The sequence below is a fragment of the Xiphias gladius genome, chromosome 18, assembly GCF_016859285.1.
Source record: "Xiphias gladius isolate SHS-SW01 ecotype Sanya breed wild chromosome 18, ASM1685928v1, whole genome shotgun sequence".
Lineage (NCBI taxonomy): Eukaryota > Metazoa > Chordata > Actinopteri > Istiophoriformes > Xiphiidae > Xiphias > Xiphias gladius.
Genome location: NC_053417.1, coordinates 339,493 through 359,712, shown reverse-complemented (window position 1 = coordinate 359,712; position 20,220 = coordinate 339,493). Strand labels below are relative to the sequence as shown.

Below are 20,220 nucleotides of genomic sequence, written 5' to 3'. Positions count from 1 at the left end.
TATGTCATACCCATTTTAAGTTATAAGTCAAGCTCTTCAGTAAAAATACTGATTCTCCAGTTCAGGGAAAGGGTTACCATAGTAACACATAGCGATTAAATTGTTCTACACTCACTTACCAGTTTATTATTAGGTACACCGAGATAAAACTAATGCAGTATAATACAGGATTGTAATAAATCTTCCTTCATGACGATTATAATGTTCAATTTCTACTGAATCCGTTTAAGAAGATGTTGATTTACTTCAATGATCATTCTGGAGGATGTAATTTTTGGTGCTGTTGAACTTTACTGGGTAATGCTGATGGGTGTTCTTAATAATTTGTCCACGTTAATTCAAATAAATGGGATAGACAAAATACTAAGAACCACCTTCTGTTGTTGCCATGGTAACGCAGAGCCATGGCAAACCGTCAAACTCTGTAGGCATGATCACCTGGAGACTCAGTCAAAGCCAAGGAACAAAAGAAGAGCTGATTTTATATTTAAATACATTACCTTAAATCCTTTTGGGTTGGTGTGATTTATCATGAGATTAGGCATCATCTCAAAATTTAGCACCTTTCCTTATTAATTTGGTGTTAAGCTTCTGTCAATTAGAGTAACACTTTTAACACTTTTTGGACATTCTGCAAACAGTTTCATATTAAAATCCTTCCAGCAACGCAAAGGACAAACTTTCCCTTTCCTGGTAGGCTTTTAATTTAAAAAAAAAAAAAAAAAATGCCCTATGTCACAGTGACTTTCAAGTGGCATAGAAATATTAGTTTTTGTTTGGCTTCAGTTCTTGTGGTGGTCTTACCTCTTCTACTTCCCACTCATCAACTCCGGGATCAAACATAGAACCCAGGTAGGTGAGGTGGAAGATGGCCAGGAAGCTAAAGACAAGGTTCAGCACCACCACCCAATACTCCTACAGACCAAAACAAAAAGAACAAACTGTTAAACAGTCACAAGAACATGTTTTTAATCCTCATAAACACTTTCAAGTGACATAGATTTTTTTTCCCTTGGCCTCAGTCCTCAGGTTGCTCTTACCTCTTCTACTGCCAGGTCATCAACTCCAGGATCAAACATAGAGCTTAAAACCCCTTGAAAATCTTGTCTTTATTGACATCCAGTGGTTTATTTCTCACCTTGCTGCATCGATGTGCAGGCGTACTCCAGCAGCCTGTGACATCACTGTTGAGTGCAGTTAGAGGTGCAACAAAGACACTTCTGTCAGAGGTGAAACAGGCCTGGAACTTTCAACCAGAGGGCAGAAAAACACTGCTTTTCAACCTGGCGTTAAGTTACTCTTTAAAGCTACAGGACACATAACCTACAGTCATGTTTCTGCAATGCATCTCACTTGTGATAAATTATCCAAAAGTTGAAAGCATCATTCAGAATTTTCTCAGATAAGTCCAAACACATAATGCAAATGAAATTAAGAAGGTCAAGTTTATAATGCAAAGAATTTTTAAGTACTACACAACAATAAATCCATGTGCATTAGGCAAACAGGAAAGTCAAAGTCATGAAATTGTAACTACCTAGGTTGTTATCTGCATGGGTGGTCACCATCAGCTCTTAAAAATCTCACCAGTTGCCTCCATGTTGTTTTTGCCCTAATTGAAGTTGAAATGGTAGTGATATACATGTGTTACCTACAGCGCCTCTGCTGCAGAGAAGCATCCCCACAGCATGATGCTGCCACCACCATACTTCACGCTGGGGATGATACGTTTATGATGATGTGCAATGTAACATGGTGTTTAGTTTGATGAACATAAAGCTCAGTCTCCCACATGCCTTCTGGCAAACTGCAGCAGAGATGTAACATGCCCATGTTCATAGCGACACTCTCCACATAAAACTGCTACAAGGTCACGGTTCACTTATCAATTCTGAATTCCTTCGAATCCCTTATTGAATCCCATTAAGTTTAGCTTTCATCATTTGTAAGTAACTAAAGTTATAAATAACTATGGGTCACAGAAGCCAAAAATACTAGTTTTAGTGGCAGCTACTAAATGAATCAGCATAAACATTAATGAAGCTAGCCTAATACATTTTCATAGCTGGTAGCTCCAAACTGAAAATGAGCTGAGCAGCAGAGCATCTGAAATATTGATTATTGATTGATATTAATTGTTGTGACAAACTGAAATAACAGCTGGAGCAAACTGACTTTTACACCTGTTTTTTTTTTTGTTTTTTTTTTTTTACAAACTACTTGATCCAAATACTGGAGCTCCTGATCAAGAACTCTGAGCTTAATGAAACATTCAAATATTTATTTGATGCATAAAAAGTTGAAGTGAAACTCTACACTCTGTTGAACTACAAAATAACAGTTCACTGGCAGCTGTAGAGAGATGTTACAGTGATGTCTTTTCACTCACAAACAATCTTTGGCAGAGTCTAGTCAGCGGCTTGGAGAGAGCACATTAACTAATGGACTAAAGTTTCACTGTTACACAATTACTTTAATTGTGTAACTGTTATACAATTAACAGTATTAATTATGTTACTTGCATGTTTTTTTTTTTTACATTGGTTGTTGCTAAAAAACAAACAAACAAACAAACAAAAAAAAACAAGAGATAAAAGGTTTTATAAGTGACTCATTAGCATCGGGGCTTAACAGGCATTTTGCCAACTGGAAACTGATCCAAAATGGAACTGGCTATTAGAACCCAGGTCTAACTGCAACTGGTGAAGCAGCTTACTGCTGTCTACATAGTCTTTCCAATCTAAGCCTGAGAAGCTCGGAACTCCTCCAGAGTCGTTACAGGTCTCTTCATGTCCTCCCTCACTTGTCTCCTTCTTGCATGCTCACTCAGTTTTTGAGGACAGCCTGCTCTGCAGATTTACAGCTGTTCCATACTATCTCCATTTTTTAATGATTGAATTAACTGAGCTTCTTACTGATTCTCAGTGAATCTGAAATGTTCTTTTATCTCCTGACTTGTGCTTTTCAATCAACTTTTCATAGAGTTTTTTTTCCAGTGTTTCAGTGCAAGTTGTTTTGCTATGATACTGACTCACCAAAAGTTGGACCTTACAGTTACCTATGTATTTATTCTACAATTAATTGAAACCCCACATATAAACACAGCTAAGCTCTGTTTAACTAATTATGTGACTACTAAAACTAACTGCACTAACTGCAGTGGTGATGATTTAGGACTGTCCTATTATAGGGGATGAATCCTACTGCAAACATGTATTTTGTATCTTATATTTGTAATGACCTTAGATCATTTTGGAAAGATGTTTACTTTGACACTGAAAGGCTTTTTTCTGTTGATCAGTGTCAAAAAAGCCACACTGAACCCTCTATGATGCAAAGTTTGGAAAACCATAACGCATGAAGATTTCTAAAACGTTTTATAGGCATAGTACACTTTTACTGAGAGCTGTAGCTTTGGTTGCAAGTTGAACTGCTCAATTTCATTCTTAAATTAACTCTTCTCTCCCTGCCTGAAACACAAACACACACACACACACACGCACGCACGCACGCACGCACGCACGCACGCACGCACGCACGCACACAAAAACGGGTGTATATGACATGGTGTATTCAGCACAATACTCTCTGTAGTGTTTTCAGTTCTGGTCATTAAGAGCTCATCTGGCTCAAATGCACAGTGTATATATGTGACATTCCTCTGTTACATTTACAGTATGTGTCATGTTTGTGCATTGTCAACCTGAAAAAACGTAACCTTGTCTGATGAATCTGGATTTCTGCTGAGGCTTGCAGATGGTAGGGTCAGAATTTGGTGTCAACAGCATAAATCCATAGACCCAACCTGCCTTGTGTCAACAGTTCAGGCTGGTGGTGGTGGTATAATAGTGTGGGGAATTGTTTCTTGCCACTTTTTGGGCCCCTTAATAGCAATCAATCATGGTTCGAATGCCACAGCCTATCTGAGTAATGTTGACCATGTGCACATCTTTTAAGGCCGTAGTTTACCATCTTGTAATGGCTACTAGTCATCTCAAACTGGTTTCATGAACAGGACAATGAGTTAAGTGTACTTCAATTGCCTCCCCAGTCACCAGATCTGAATGCCACAAAGAATTGAGGCTGTTTGGAGAGCAAAGGAAGGCCCTACCCAGTATTAGTATGCTGTTCCTAATAAAGTCTTCACTGAGTGTAGACATGGGAGAAATATGGTTCTAAATCAAGTTTCTTGTAATTTTAAGCTTCCCCTAATGTGGCATGTAAACTTGGAATACTAAGAATCAAAGTACCTCAGGAATGATTAAAATCTCCCCTTTTAACAACGAATATGATGGTGTTTTTTTCCATATCCCCATACCTGCATTCCTAACAAATAAAATGACTTTTATGAACGTTGCAGTAAATATCTTAATGTATGTTTTGATTGCTTAGTATTTCTTTCCATTGTCTTCTATCCTACTTCACACAGCTGAATAGCTTAAGTTTTACCTTCTTGTGCTGATGGCCGCAGCCAGAGTTACAGGGCCTAGACAGGATACAGGCACTGAAGGTGGATGCAAGCTTCTTTCTCAGTACTGAGGACAAAAAAGAAAATCAACAACCTTGACCATTCAAGTGTCATGAGAAACAAACTGGCTAGCCTTTATTAACACTATCACATTAGTTCTACAGTATTTGTTAATGTGTATGCAGCTCTATTTCACCTTCAGTGGCTCAACTTTTACAGTTAAATACTCTTATGTACAAGGAGAAATGTTATTCATACCATGTTCAACATATGTGATGAATCCCAAAGAGAGTAAAACAGCTCCCAGGTGAAAACTCAGACCCTGAAGAAAACAAACAGAATATTTAGTTCAAGTAGTCACAGTTAATCATTCAGCATCGTACACATGCACACTGCAGACATATATCTCTAACCAAATTAATTTTTTAATGATATGCAATTTTCACTGCAGCATCAGTGTGTTCATTCTACAGTAGAACTACAGATGACCTACCTGTATGTTAAAACCTTAACATTCACAGCTTTTCTATCAGCCACATGGCACAAATGGATGGCAAGAGAATGTAGTTCATCATGTTTCCATATGAGGTGAAAGTAGATCACATTGCAACAAAAGAATAACTGTCTCCAATGTGGTTTTAGCATACTGTATATTAAAATGGCCACCAGTAAGTGTTAATTTCGTCAACAAAAATATTCTTTGACCTTTTTTTCAAAATCAAAATGAGACTAAAGCTAAATAAAAAGTAGCCTTTGTAAACAATGACGAGACTATGACGAAATGTATAACAGTTTATCAACAAATAAAAATGATGTACAAGATGGACAAATTAGCTAATTACTGTTTTAACACAAAGTCTTACTCCACGACCTGCATGATTTTGTGAAATGACACACTGTAGCTCCCGAGTAGTCAAACCATATGCACCACTGCCCCAATTTTCAGAAGTTGATCTAGCTGTTTGAACTGTTTCACTTCTGTTAATAAGAAGCATCTCACACACATTAAAATTCGGTCTCTGTCAGTAATGTTATCTGACATTAACGATTCTTGAAAGAAACAGATTTATGGACTACATTCATCTACAATCTACTGAGAATTAAAGAAGCAGAACCGAAACAGCTGAAAAAAACTCCAAAAACATGCAGGCAACACAATGACATTTATGCAAAGGTAAGGTAACAACATTATCATGTGCTGTGGATGTGGATGTAACATTAAAGTTACTTTCAGTTGACTATCTTTTGCTTTGCTGTCGGAAAGAATGAGTAAATTTCAAGATTTAAAATCTCCCTCCAGATGTTTGATAAAGAAATATCGCTAAGTTATTCAATATTTTTAGCTGCTCCTCTCAAGTTAAACCCAGGCAGTGAACAGTATTTTAGTTAACAAATGAGTAAATCAGTTTTTTGATGAGTTGCTGGCTCTGCAGTAGAGAAAACATGTACAATTAGTTAAATAAGTATTTGGAAGAGGTCAAGATGTGACTGAAGTGTAGATTTCCAGCTTTTATTCAAGGGGTTTAATAGTTTTATCAGTTTCTTGGCCAGGTGTGGCCTGTTCCCTTGTTATTTCATGACAGATCAGCTGCAGTAAAGACCTGGCAAAGCAACCCAAGGGAGGAAACTCAGCATTTGGTGATGCCCATGGGTTCAAGACTTCAGGCAGTCATTGTATGCAAATGATTTTCATCAAAGTATTAAAAATAGTAGTTATAATTATGTTGGTTTGTCCAATTACTTTTGAGTAGCCTAAAATGAGGGACTAAGTAGAGAAATGGCTGTAATTCCTTAACGGTTAATGCAATATTTTTGTTAAACACCTTGAATTGAAACTGAAAGTCTACACTTCAATCACATCTTGATGGCTTTGTTTCAAATCCATTGTGGTGGTTTACAGAGGCAAAATTATGAAAATTGTGTCACTGTCCAAATACTTAGGTACCTAATTGTAGCTGTGGTGATTAGGATTAACTGAGTCAGTCTGTTGTATTACAGAGCATACAGTCACATGTGTGACTTGTTCACACACATAGTTGACCTGAATCTAAAATAAATTTGGCAAAATTAACACTGGATAAAAGTGTGCATCATCTTACTAACATGGAGTAAGGCGCTGGCTGTGTATGTCACCAGGATGGCTGGAAAAATCCCCAGTTTCATGGCATTTTTAAAGACATCTGAAGAACATGGAAGACAGAACACAGTAAATGCACAACATAATGACAATATATAAAGTATAAAGTTTTTAATGTAATTATCATAATAGCTTGTAAATACAAGTGTCTGTGTGTCATTTGTCATTGTGACAAATGAGGTGATACTTAAACTACATAGTACCAGCTGAATAGTGTAAATACCAATAGTTCTGCAGCTAACAATTTTTTCATTACCAAATAATAATTTTCATTATCAAGCAATTAATTTCTCAATTCATCATTTGTCCAATTAAAGCAAAAAAATTTAAATTAAAAAAAAGAAAAAAGAAAACTGGCATTCACAATTTCTCAGAGGCCACCACTGATGTCCTCAATGTACTTGTTTTGTTTTTTACTTTGTTATATGACTATAATTATATTTGGTATTTGTGCTTAAAAAAAAAAAAAAAAAAAAAAAAAAAAAAGGCTGAAACAGTTGAATACTGTAGTTTCTGTTGATCGACTAATAGATTGATTTCAATAGACTGAAATATCAGACAAAGGGATGATACTGCTCAAAAACCTCCCATTCAGCAGTTAGCAAGTCAAAATCATGGCTACACAAAGAATCCCAAGATTTCTTGTATTGTTGGGAGTGGATATGCATCCTCCAGTGTCACAGAATTCAACTTCCTGAAGTCAACACAGAATCTGGGATCCATACCTGTCTTCGTCATAGTTTGAACAACTAGTTCTAACTACAGGCAAATGATGAGGGTTCAATGATGTCATTTGACAACATTTCGTCAATACGCCTCTTCATCACCTGGAGTTCTGTAGGTGATACGCAGTATGTTTTTTGTCAAATTGGTACATCACAAGGATCTTGTGCTGAAGGAGGTCAGTGCTACCCAACACTGACAACATCAGCATTGTCTTGAAGTAGTTTTAACATCATCATGCATTTTCCTACTCTGGTCCAGGTGAACATCCTGTATCACCTGCCTGAAAAATTCAGAGAAGGTTCCATCGGGCATAGGGCAGAGGCCAGAGGGGGCCCCGGTAAGAAAGAATGCACAGTATTGGGTAGGTTCCTGTTCATTTTAGGTTTCAGTGAGGAAATTAAATCGTTCTTGTTCATTGGTTTTAAAACCACTATGCTTTATTGGAAATATCCACTTGCAGAACACTCTGAAAGAGGAAATCTAGACCAAGCATGCATGGAAAGGTCAAGGTTTCCCAGTGAAGCGCAGCAGTATTGACTGATTGACTCAAAGTTTTACCATGTAGAGTGCACTTCACCTCACTGTGCCCCAATATCCCTACCTTCCCAAGGTCCTGGTGTCAAGGGTACTCGAGCACTGAATGTTTTGAGGGGCTCTTGGAATTGAGGTGAGGCTAATTTATGTTGGCTTGGAGTTGGAGGATTTTGAGCCTGTAAGTGTGTTAGGGTGCTGACAGCAGGATGTGCTCATGGTCCAGAGAGGGTTTAACTGGTTTGATTGCCCTTTCCTTTCTCTCCATTAGCAGCAAATGGGTTTGTAGCAGGAGCATCTGCCCCCTTGCAAGGCCGGCAGAACTGGCTAGGAGGTCTGGAGGGAGCAGGTGTATCAACAGGAACCGTGGATTTTGAAGAATTATTCTGCTGTGTTTAGGGTTTAGACAGAGATTGAATTCTTTGCTCACATAAGAGTTGATTATTCCAGTCTTTTTCCAGCTGTTGACCAAGCCGGACCAACCCATCTTGGCTTGTGAGCTTTGGATTGCTATTCTTTAGGATAAGTTTAATGACTTTCAGGCTTCCAATGCTGACACAGAGATTCGTACATGTATGCAAAATCTCTAAAGCTCTCATCTTCACCTTATACTCGAGCTCAAATCGTTTTGGCTAACTTGTCTTCATAATCCTCAGAAATGCCGTCATCAGTAAAAATCTCCCGTGCAACAAATTCCTGAGAGTAACAACAAGCTCCTCATCTGACAGTGGGATAAGAGCAAGAAAAACAAGATATTGTTCTAAAACAGAGTAATGGGTATGGGTTATCATCATGCTGTCCAAATGTGGGGAATTGGAGGCTTTGGGTTTCTTTCCGATAAACCTTCCCCATAGGTCTCCCTGCATGGAGTCAGTATGCAAGGTGATTTGGGGTGGTTTAAGTGGCTGTGTTGACAAGTGAAGCAGTGTGTAAGGATAAGTACTGAGGTTTCATTGACGTAACCTCTGTATTCATGATGTCAAGATTACATAGACATGTTGTTAATTTAGACTCACTGCTTTCCATACTCTGCACAATAGGGGACAGAATTGAGTTAATACCGAGCAGAGCTCGTGTTTCAATTTCCAATTCAAGGTGGAAGTGAACTAGGTTCTGAGTTAATCCAATTGTTTGGTCATTTCCACTTGCAATTTGCTTAGTGTGGGGTTATTTCTGAGAGTCTCTGAGACTTTTTTTGGAAAACCCTAATTTCCTCTGTACTATGCTCTTGATTTCTGGAAGCTGTTGTTCACCATTGCTTCCAGATTTAAGAGATACGCATTCATTCCACAGCTTGTAACAGTTCCACTGTTGCTGTTATAGATATTGCCATTTTGAGTTTCTGATTGTTTTCCTTGTTTATTGGGTTTGAGTGAATAAACACATTTGTTATTTCCCTTGGGATTTTGTTTTGTTTTTAAGAGATCTCTGTATAGTCGTAGGGGCAATTGTGCGAGCAGCACAGCATCAGTTCAGTTCACTTCACTTGTGAAAAGGATAAGAAAAAAAATAAGGAAAACTAAATATATTACTCAGATTTTACCAGAGTTATCTGCTAGTCACGTAACTCCAGTCAAGTCCAGTCTGTGTTTTCCATCAAGTCAGTCGTTTATTTACAGCTGCTGTATGGTCCAAAGAACTACAAGGCTTGAAGAACTCCCTGAAATTAATGCCGTAGAGATTTCAGCCAGAGAACCACACGGATTTATGAACGGAGACTTAGAAGAAGGAAACAACGAAGACGGACGCCAAACAGATTTCTGCTCAGACAGGACGGTCTCAAAACTTCCTCCTCGCACTGCGCCATCTTGGTTTTCAGCGTCATCACCTCCCGTGGTAGTGATAGCAGATCACTACAGTATGTTGATATCTTCTGTGTATAAGTGAAATATTTGGTATGATAATGGCAATAGAAGAAAAGTGAGAAGGTACCCAAAAAATATTAGGAATCATTGTCTGGGGACAATGACCAGCAGTTTCAGAGCTTTCTCACTCCATGACCAAAGTGTTGGATGGACTAGTGACTGACCAGCATCACCATTCTTATGTCCAGCATCTAACCGGGTAAAAATTCTGTCGGCTTTATTTCTCAGTAGCAGTGCTTAGTGATTCTGAAACGTGTAACAGACAGAGTAGGGGCTTGGACTCACAGGTTTTCAGCCATCGGGACATGGGGATGTTCCAGGATGTCACCACCAGCACCATGGAGCGAGGCATTTCCACACTGAGAGGCTTCACCACAGTCATATCCCTGCACAATCACAGACACATATTATTGGGGAATACAGTATTAGGCATTCACTCATTCAGCCCTGATCTAGATGGTATTTTACGAAATGTGATGATGTTCTTTATTGTAAACCAATCCATATTACTGCTGAGTCCATGTCATGTTAACCCATTCAGACCCATTACACCTATTTTTGCCCTTCTTAACTGCTTTGCCTGTCTTAGAATAGATTTTAAAATTTTACTGTCGACATGTAAGGCTTCCACAGACAAGCTCCCACATCGAATTCCGATATGTTAGTTTCTTAATGTTGAGACCCTCACAGACTGTGCTCTCCTGTTCATTCCACTAAATTTGGCAAAAACTGGGCAAAATTCCATATATTTTGTTGATTTTTTTAAGTTAAAAAAAGTAAATGTAACCCCTTTAGCAAACAGAAAATAGCATTTAGCCTCTCTTTAAATGGTAATGCACTTTTACTTTCATCAACTTTGAAACTGTAAAAATTGTAAGTGTTGCATGTACAAAAGCACTGGGCACTCTACTAAGTCAGTATTTACCATCCTAAACTAACTACATCAGTTGATAATGAGGTTATCAAATCCTCCTATGCAATTATTAATCAACTGCATAGAAGGTTTAATATTGATGGGCCCTCTCTCCCATCCTGTCCTATCTAGTGTAATCCTATTGTCACGGCAGGGAAAAGTACTCTAAATAATGAAGTCAACAGTGCAGCTTGCATGGGAACATGATATTTTTTCATCATTATCTGCATCTCAATGGAAAGTTATTTGGAAAGGGATACAGAATCATAAAGTACAAGATTTAATGCAGGTCATACCTTATCCCAGTTAGATTATCTAAAACGGATGATAAAGATCAAGACCTATGTTGATTTAATTTTGGTAATAGAGAAATATTATTCCATGTCCTGTGGGAATGTCCTGCTGTTAAAACATTTTAGTCTGAGGCAATAGCCCTGATGTCACAGATGTTACTCTTTTGCTCCATAGTGTTCTTACTTGGTCATCAGATAGAGGGCAACACTGGTGTGATTGTTAAAAAACTGGTCCTTGGGTTGTTTATCACAGAAAAGAATCTTAAAAGAACCATTCTAAAACTGGAAAGAACCCAGGTCAGCCCGTTTCTCACAAGGCTCATGGTTAGAACATAGACCTGTTTAATATGACGCGTGAAGCTGGCCATCTTAAAGGACTGTAACATACCAATGAACAATGGGACAAGATTAAGGACTTCCTCTAGGTGCATTGAATACCAAACATCAGGCTGCTCTCTGGGGAAGATTAATTTGTCACCCAGTATTATTGGACCAAAGATGACTGCGTTCTGATGATTGGTTAACTCCCTGTTGGATGTAACTGTTTCGAGAAAGGGTGACTTTTAACAGTCATAGCAAATGAACCATAAATGTAACTGTGAAAACTTTTGTATTGTTAAAGTGACCTTAACCGTATACAGTCTATAACTCCTGCATTCGGTCCTTTTTTTTTTCCCCCATTCTTCTTTCGTTTATTTTTTTCTTCTTCTTACCCCCTTTTCAGCTTTACTGTTTCCTACGTTTTGTAATGTCTTGTCTGTTTTGTGTTAAAGTCAAGGAATAAACTCTGAATAGAAAAAAACAAAAAAACAAAAACAAAAAAAACAAACGAAATATGTAATTTGCCCAGGATTGTAACAACACATCTTGCATACAACTGAATGCATACATGTGTCATTATGATTACACATGTATTATATTGCAGTTCACTGCACTGGAAATCTCCTCACAGCCGCTGAGCCCCAGCTAAACTTACCATGTAATGTTGTCTTTTTCTTCAGTAAAGCCTGCACCAGCGAGCATGCTGGTGCCTTCACTGAGGTGACCCACAAAGTAGTTACTGAAGTGGAAAGACACTGCATTCTCATAAGCATGCAGCCACCTGTCCAACACACCATATACAAATCAAAAACACATTATCTTTTGTTTTTTCCCCCAACTCAAACAATTTTATCACTTCCACTTGAACTTCTCCTCAGAGGACCTCTTAACCTCTTTTGAGTTGAAGTTAAGTGCTCCTCTGACACAGAATACTAACAGGCATTTAAGTAATCGGATTTTTCCCACTTTCATTAACATAATTTCAGAAATATACATAAGCACAGGAAGTTCACATAGAGTGGTGAACTTCAGTCACATGATAACAGCCCACAAACAGTACAATCATGTTATCACGAGATAAAAGGACCATACCAGTGGCTTTGTATGTTTAAGGAAAATAACTACTCTCTGCTTACACTTTTCAGTTAGTGCAGACATTTTTTTTTTGCCAGTAAATATGATTTCATTACATAAAACAATCTTTTACCCTGGGACTAATTTCCATGGCAAAGATATACATTCCTTCTGCGTAGTTCTGTGTTAAATCCGTCAGCAGGACATATGTCCTACCAATGAGTAGTTCTGATTGGACAGAATCTGCTCCATGACGCACACCACATTTCTGACTCCAGCTTCAACATGTCCCATTCCTGATTTTGTCATGTGTTACAGCTCCAACCAGTAGCTACTGTCTATTGGTTTCAAAGGCTGGTGTTTTGGTTGATCCAATGATGTAGCATCAGTGTCTCTTTTCCTTTCTCTGTTTCGCTGTGCTAACTTAGCACCATTTCCTCCTCAGCATACTCCAACTCAAACTTATACGCTACAACGGTTGTTCTGTAGAAAGTTTAATGGTCTGCTCATTGGAGCTCCTCATAATCATATTTGCTGTGACATTATTTTTGTGAAAGCCTCACTCTTTTGCACAGAACCTTCTTTGTGAATTACTGTTTGTTCATTAATTAGCTGTAATCATCTCATTAGACTGCACATCTGGAACGTACAGGAATGGTCTGTTTATGTGCTGTCGAGTTGGCAAAACTGTCTTTCACTCTGAAGTCAGGAAAATAATTTTCGTAGACTATTCATTACAACTAAGTGTCATATTCATGACAAGAATGTATGATATTCATATCTGATAATTACTTGTATTTCCTATTGAGTTTCATAGTATAAAGGCATTGCGATGTGGCAGCTTAATGGTGAATTTATGTAATCAGACCACTGGTTCAGCTAGTGAATGCAACACCAGGAAGAAGTCACAGGGTTGATTTTACAAAACCACTGGTATGGTCCTTTAAGTTCTATACTTAAGGCACAACATGATACTGGATCAATCTCCATGACAACTGAGCAAACTCCATCTACTGATGAAAACCATGGGATGTAACTGAAAGTGTGGACCTTGAGTTTAGAATGTTTTGACAATGTTTCAGGGGCAGCTGTCGCTCAGGAGGTGGTTCAATCCCCAGCTCCTCCACACCACATGTTGAAGTGTCCTTGGGCAAGATACTGAACCCCAAATTGCCCCCAATGTATCATCAGTGTGTGAGAGTGTGTGTGTGTCTGTACAAAGTGCCGTATGTATAGAAAAGCCCTGTATGAATGTATGTGTGAATGGGTGAATATGGCAGTAGTGTAAAGCGCTTTGAGTGGTCGATAAGACTACAAAAGCGCTATATAAGTGTAGTCTGTTTACCAAGTGCAGTCCAAAGTACCAGATAGTGGATAACTGTAGCATCGTACCACTTACGCTATAATGCTATATGCACAATACCCTCAAACTGGAGAGATGGCCATGTGCTTTCTAGCAGTATGAACACAGCATTGATGGAAGTAGAATGATCAAATAATAAATCTCTCCTGTTCAAGTCTTATTGTAAACACATTTCAGTAGACTTATGGCCTGTGGGGAAAAAGTCGTCAGTTCTAACTCTGAAAACAAACCTTATCTCCCTCAAATGTAAATTTGAAGCCGGGAAAGAAAAACAGACAGACAGTCTGTTCTCAAACCAGTGTATTGTAAAATGTGTTGTATTGACAAAATGTCTTAAATTTCAGGAGGACAAGATTTAAATGAAAATATGTCTTACTTCTGAGTGACTATGTTTCCATCAATAGGGATGAACAAAGGGAAGAGGTAAGGGGCGATGCAGGTGGAGACCAGCAGACAGAGTTGACTCTTAAGGAGGCTTATGCAGGAACTCTGCAGCCATGACCAGCTCTGAGGAAAATAACAAAAACAAAAAAACCTCATCACCACCGCAGTACTATACAAGACACAATGGCATGCGTAAAGGACGCTAGAAATCAAAACTACTCACCAGTTTTCTGCCTTCAGCTGCGTTCTTATAACTAGAGAAGCTGATCCAAGGACCAAAGACAACAGTGCCCACAAAGAGAACATAGCCCAGGAACTCAGCTGGGGAGGGTAGGCTGCCCACTGCTCCTCTGTCCAAATCAAAGGCCAGAGAGAGGGCCTTCATCGCCACCACCATCTGAGAGCCTGACAAAAAACACACACACACACACACACACACACACTTGTTTTAGTGTATTCGTGGGGAACTGTCATTGACATAATGCATTCCGTAGCCCCTTAACCTAACCCTAACCTAAACTAACCTGACACCCAAACAAAAACACACACACACACACACACACACACGCACAGACAAAATCACTGACTGGACATCAACCACTATCATGGTTGGACAATTTGTGAAAGTATGATTCATTATTTTTTAAGTTGTAATGACACACAGCATGGCTATTTGATCTTGACAAACTTTCATTCTGATGTTTCTAACACTGATGCTGCAAGATGTTTAGTAAATGCAAGTAAGTGGGAAACATATTTAACATGATCCTTTTTTTCACTTGAAGAAATATTAATAGGGTCCCTTTAATCATCCTGGTCAATCCTACTCGGTCCATGAAACCTGTTGTTTAATGTCTTCTGTGGCTCTGGAGGGAACTTTCTGTCTGAGAAGTCTGGAAGTCTGAGAAAAATAACTGTCATCAGGCTGTAAGGTCTAGTGTTTTTAGAGCCTGACTCATATTAGGCACTAGAACTAGGGACTTTTTTGAGCATACTTTATCGTGTGACTTTTACAGTGTGATCACACTACATACTATACTGAAAACATGCTTAGAATGTGTATGTAGTATGGAAATTGGAATTATGGCTAATAATGATTTTAGTTTGAATGTAGGTCTTTTCAGTTTATGAACAGCTTCATACATGCTACAGTATTTACTATTTTTCTGACACCAATTATTAGCCTGATTTCATTTCCATCTAGCTCGTATGACCATTAAATATTGCATTACAGTACTAAATATTGTATTACAGAATTTACATGTTTTACAGTGAATGCCAGGTGCGCATTCCAGAGGTCTCTTTTAAACTTTTCCCAACACCCTGTGCTCAGATTATCAATGCATTCTCATGGTTTATTAACCAGTGTGCACAGATTTCCACATCTGTAGAAACTGGTATTTCAATGACTGATCAGACAATGAGAAGTCAATTGCATGAAGTCAAGAAAACAAAACTGCAAGATTAAACTTTGCCAAACAACAACTCAAGGGGCCTGATGAATGCTCTCAGCACATTCTTTGGTCAGATGAAACCAAAATAAAACTGTTTGGGGCAGCTGTGGCTCAGGTGGTAGAGCAGGTTGTCCACTGATCGCAGGGTTAGGTGTTCAATCCTTGGCTTCCCCTGTCTGGGTGCCTAAGTGTCCTTGGGCGAGACAGTGAACCCTGAATTGCCTCAGTTGTAAGTCACTATGGATTAAAGCGTCTGCCAAATGGGTAAAATGTAAATATAAATGGATCAGATGGGGTCCAGCATGTTTAATGTAGACCTGACCACGACTAACACAGTGACTGCATAGTGTCGACCATGAAACATGGAGGGGGGAGTGTGCTGATGTGGGGCTGCATCAGTGCAAATGGTGTAGGGGAGATGGCATTTATAGATGCACCTATGAATGCAAGACTGCTTATCCAAATACTAAATGAAAAGATGACTCCCAGTTTCAAGTTGCTTGGCAGGAGAGGAGTTTTCCAACAAGACAATGATCCCAAACACATTGCAAAAAAAATAAATCACACAAGACTTTTTAAAGAAAAAAAAAGTGAAAACTATGACCTGGCCAGGTGTGTCCCCTGACATGAACCCAGCAGAACAGAGGATCCCAAACAGAAGATTTTAAAGTGCAAGGTAGAGCAACGAACCCCCTTCAGCAAAGAGCAGCTGAAAAGAATTATCTGTGTTCTGTGAAGAACATCTCTCCACAAATTTGTGTTGAGACTGGTACCATCCATGCCCAGGAGGATGGAATCTGTCATCAGAAGAAAAACCGGAAATACGAAATATTTAAAAAATAAAAGGATGGACTCCCACTAATGAAGGGTGTAATGACTTTTGTTTCGATTGATTCTTTTATATGGACATTTGATTTTTGTTGAATTAGTCAAACTTTTCTGTTTTTCCAATGAATTGGCTTCATTCTTTTTGGGCTTTGGCTAAAAACAAATAAAATTGTATTAAATAGACAGGAATTGTAATTAATTATCATTTTAGTCATACTGACCAGGGGTGTAATCAGTTTTGTTGTGTACTGCATATATACAGTATATACTCTTGACACATGCAGTGAACTGCTGTAGTCAACAGTGCAATTTTCTTTTACCATATAACAGAGAAGCTTTATCCGAGATACAAAGTAATAGCTGTGGGAGAACTGCAGAACTGCAGAAAACATATTTAAAATAAGTAAGAGTAACTTGCAAGAAAAACCATCAATAAACAAAACTTACATGGCAGTATTTTAAGACCAAATGATGGAATATTTACCTCTTATTTTATGCCAGGTCAGCATGTCAATTAAATGCAACTCTCTGAAATGAAGAGGTAGAAAAATACTATTGTAAGACTTAAATTCTACACCAGAAACTAGAAGGTTTGCAGAACTACTTATGAAATTAATTAATGGGGAATTTGCATAAAATTACTGAGGAAATTGGGAAACTATACTCAAGAATCTGTAGATGTTGACTATACAATCATTCAACAAGCAATGCCATGGTAAGACTCCAGCACAAAGAATATCAACATTACTGCTAGCAGGCACACAGCCCCACCCACAACAAACAAACAACACATCCTAGTATATGGGTCATGATTTCCACAGTTACTGTGATGAAAGGTTTGTCACTATGGCTCGGTATTGATCCTCCAAAATGTTTGGTACCAACCAACTTGTGTACACAGGACACACATAGTTCCGGATTTAAATCAAGATTATGGCAATTTTACATGGTCTGTAATCAGCACCAAAAAGATGGGATATCACTGTTTTGATGTGGATAATAAATACTGAACAGAGCAATTATACACTGTAAGTAGCATATTAGAGTTTGGAACTCTATTGGTACATTCACACATACGGATACAAAGTAGTTGGCACTATCTCCCGCCTCATGAATCTGTAGTTCTGGGGGTGTGTTGAGCATGTAATTTACATACTCTGCTCCAAATAGACAGTTGTTTTCTGACATATCCATCACCATTAAACACCAATACTGTCTGTGATTTGTTTCAACATGTCGTTTTTCTGTTTTATGTCCCAGTAACTCATTAAATACATGTTGTAAAGAATTAAGAAATCCAGAGGCCATGATGATCAGCTTTACCTTTTGTTTTAAGTTCCTTCGCATAGTGGAGCGCACTGCGTCAGATGATATTTGTATTAATTTGAGTCTCTCTCAACTTTCCCCTGTAGTGTAGTTGGGTGCTTTTTGAGCTCTGCAGGGGCCAGAGGGCTGCTAAGCCAGGTCTCATTCACAATGAATAGCAGCGGTCACTGTCCCAGATTTTTTAATCCATATGTGTGAATGCATCGATAGTCACCACTAGTTGGAGGTGCAAGTGCCATATTGCCACAATGGGCACTTGATTTTGTCTGTTTTCTGTTGAAAGCTGAAATAATCCATTTCCAGAAAATTGTGTTTTTGCAATGTTTTCTCACCCAATGAGGAGGTAGATGAGGATGACGGCTGAGAGGAAGAGGCCTCTGGTGCTGGAGTGTCGACTGAGCAGGAGAACAATGTAACAGAGTGCACTGAGCAACAGGACCCACAGCATGTGCAACTCAAAGAACAGGAAGAGGCTGTACATCCCAGCCAACACTGACACTACATGCTTCATAGTAGACACACCTCCTGAGGAACACAAGTAGGGAAACACTTTGAATTACAATCACATGTCCAATAGCCTCCAAAAACCTCTCACATCAAAATGGTTGACTTTATGTTGATTTTAGACAGATGTAATAAATATGTATGATATGGAAAATTAACTAACTAGTTTGAAAAGTCTTTTTCTCTATGTCATGGTCACTTTATGTGACATGGCAAAAAAGCATCAGAATACAGTCTTGGGTACGAATGGTGTTGAATTCAAGGAACATTATCTGGGTGTGTCAGTAAACAACATCGAAATTTGTTTCCAACCATGTAAATATCAAAAACAGTTAAGACAAGCCTTCCTGTTAGGGCTCATACTTGCTGATATACAGTTACTGTATTTCAGCTCACCCAGTCTGAAGCAAAGTCTGCAGATCAGGCAGAGCAGCAGCAGCCTCCAGACCTGCTGTAGGCCCTGACGGACTGTACTAAGACCACAGCTCTCAGCCAGCTGTTGCCAAACTGCCAGCCTGCTGGACATGTCCATCCTGCAGCACACACACACACACACACACACACACACACACACACACACACACACACACACACACACACACACAAACTATTATGAAATGCATTGCAGCTTTCATGACCGATAAAAATTACATGAAACAAAGTCAAATGGACAAATTAATTATTACATCTAAAGGACTATCTTGTCCAAAACTGCATGCCACTGTAGACACTTTTGCAAATAAGTGAACACAGTCTTTATGGCAATACTGAATTTACAGAATATTTGCATCAACGTGATAAAGTAAAATTGTTTCGAATTGGTCAGTTACTTTAGATTAGGGCTCCAACTAACAAATATTTCGAGTATTCATCAACTGCATGATTAACTTGCAATTTAACTGATTAATCATTTGGTCTTTTAAATTTCAGAAAATAGCTAAAGTGCCGATCACAATTTCCCATAGTCCGAGTTGACATCTTGTTTTGTACGACCAATATTCCAAAACACAAATATCTTCAGTTTACAAAAATATAAAAATGATAAAGGAAACAAATCCTGATGGAACTTAACAATTAGTTAATGACAATTATCATATATTAACTTGTGTAATCTCTGCACACTCGTGTTACTTTTAGGCCTACTACCTTGCTATGCATTTTACCCAGCGATAATTAACTTCTAACTAACTAGCGTTGGTCAATTACGAAACTTTAACTAAACTAACTTTAACTTTTCGAACTTTGTAAAGAATCCAACATAGACTGAGGTACGTAACATTACCCAATTTAGCCTTCGATGTGTTCAGAAATTTCGCTTGCTAACTTTACCGTTTACTTATGTAATTATTCGTGGTTTAGTGGACATCAGCTCGCGTTAGTTCTGCAAAACAAACCAAAGTAGTGCTGTGAATGTGGCAGAGCCTGTCGTTCCCGGTTAAACTGAACGGCACCAAGCTAATGCTAAGCAACACTGTGTTTAAATACTAAGCTAGCTAAGAAGCTAACCTGAGTTGTGGAAGAGCGGAGCAGGCGGGAGGTCTAGACCTGATAAAGTAACTGTGAACCCCCCCCCACCCCACCCCCCGGCACGCACGTACGCACGCACACGCACGCACGCACGCACACACACACTCGGCAATTCTTCTTCTTCTTCTTCTTCTTCATCCTCTTCTTCTTCTTCTTCTTCTTCTGCTGCTTCTTCTTCTTCTTTTCTGGTGGTTGAAAAACAACCTCATTGGTGCATTACCACAACCAGCTGGACTGAAGTGTTAAACAGCAAGAAAAGCTGACTGCTTTTAATCATATCTTTCCATGGAGACCCAAGGCTGGGCAAAGCCGCCAACTGTGTAAGGGCCTCAAAAGACCTAAAAACCATTGGTTTACTCTATATAATTTCTGTCAACATATAGTGTTCATAATTTGAGAAACTAGTATCAGTGCATTGTTGGTGTGTGGGTCAATAGGGGCCCAGCAACAAAATGTTCTCCCGGTCCCGTAGGAGGTTAATGTGGACATAAAAACCCTTTGGTGAA

The 20,220-nt window shown here is 38.7% G+C and overlaps 1 protein-coding gene across 5 annotated transcripts in view; it reads right to left on the bottom strand.

Moving 5' to 3' along the window:
• LOC120804186 (protein-serine O-palmitoleoyltransferase porcupine-like) overlaps window positions 1–19,759 on the bottom strand; it is a 29,638-nt gene extending 9,879 nt beyond the window's left edge. Inside the window, exons 1-13 of one of the 5 annotated variants that reach the window (XM_040153457.1) lie at window positions 19,694–19,759; window positions 18,584–18,720; window positions 18,016–18,208; window positions 16,842–16,885; window positions 14,299–14,480; window positions 14,068–14,198; window positions 11,910–12,035; window positions 10,013–10,113; window positions 6,572–6,648; window positions 4,727–4,790; window positions 4,450–4,535; window positions 1,139–1,246; window positions 805–915 (exon numbers count right to left, since the gene is read on the bottom strand). In XM_040153457.1, coding sequence (XP_040009391.1) covers window positions 805–915; window positions 1,139–1,246; window positions 4,450–4,535; window positions 4,727–4,790; window positions 6,572–6,648; window positions 10,013–10,113; window positions 11,910–12,035; window positions 14,068–14,198; window positions 14,299–14,480; window positions 16,842–16,885; window positions 18,016–18,208; window positions 18,584–18,719 — 1,359 coding nt within the window. In that variant the 5' untranslated portion in view covers window position 18,720; window positions 19,694–19,759. Of the gene's footprint in view, window positions 1–804; window positions 916–1,138; window positions 1,247–4,449; window positions 4,536–4,726; window positions 4,791–6,571; window positions 6,649–10,012; window positions 10,114–11,909; window positions 12,036–14,067; window positions 14,199–14,298; window positions 14,481–16,841; window positions 16,886–18,015; window positions 18,209–18,583; window positions 18,721–19,516 lie in introns of those variants that run through there. The other 4 variants (XM_040153455.1, XM_040153456.1, XM_040153460.1 and 1 more) reach the window with 4 other exon arrangements.
• Window positions 19,760–20,220: the final 461 nt, after the last annotated feature.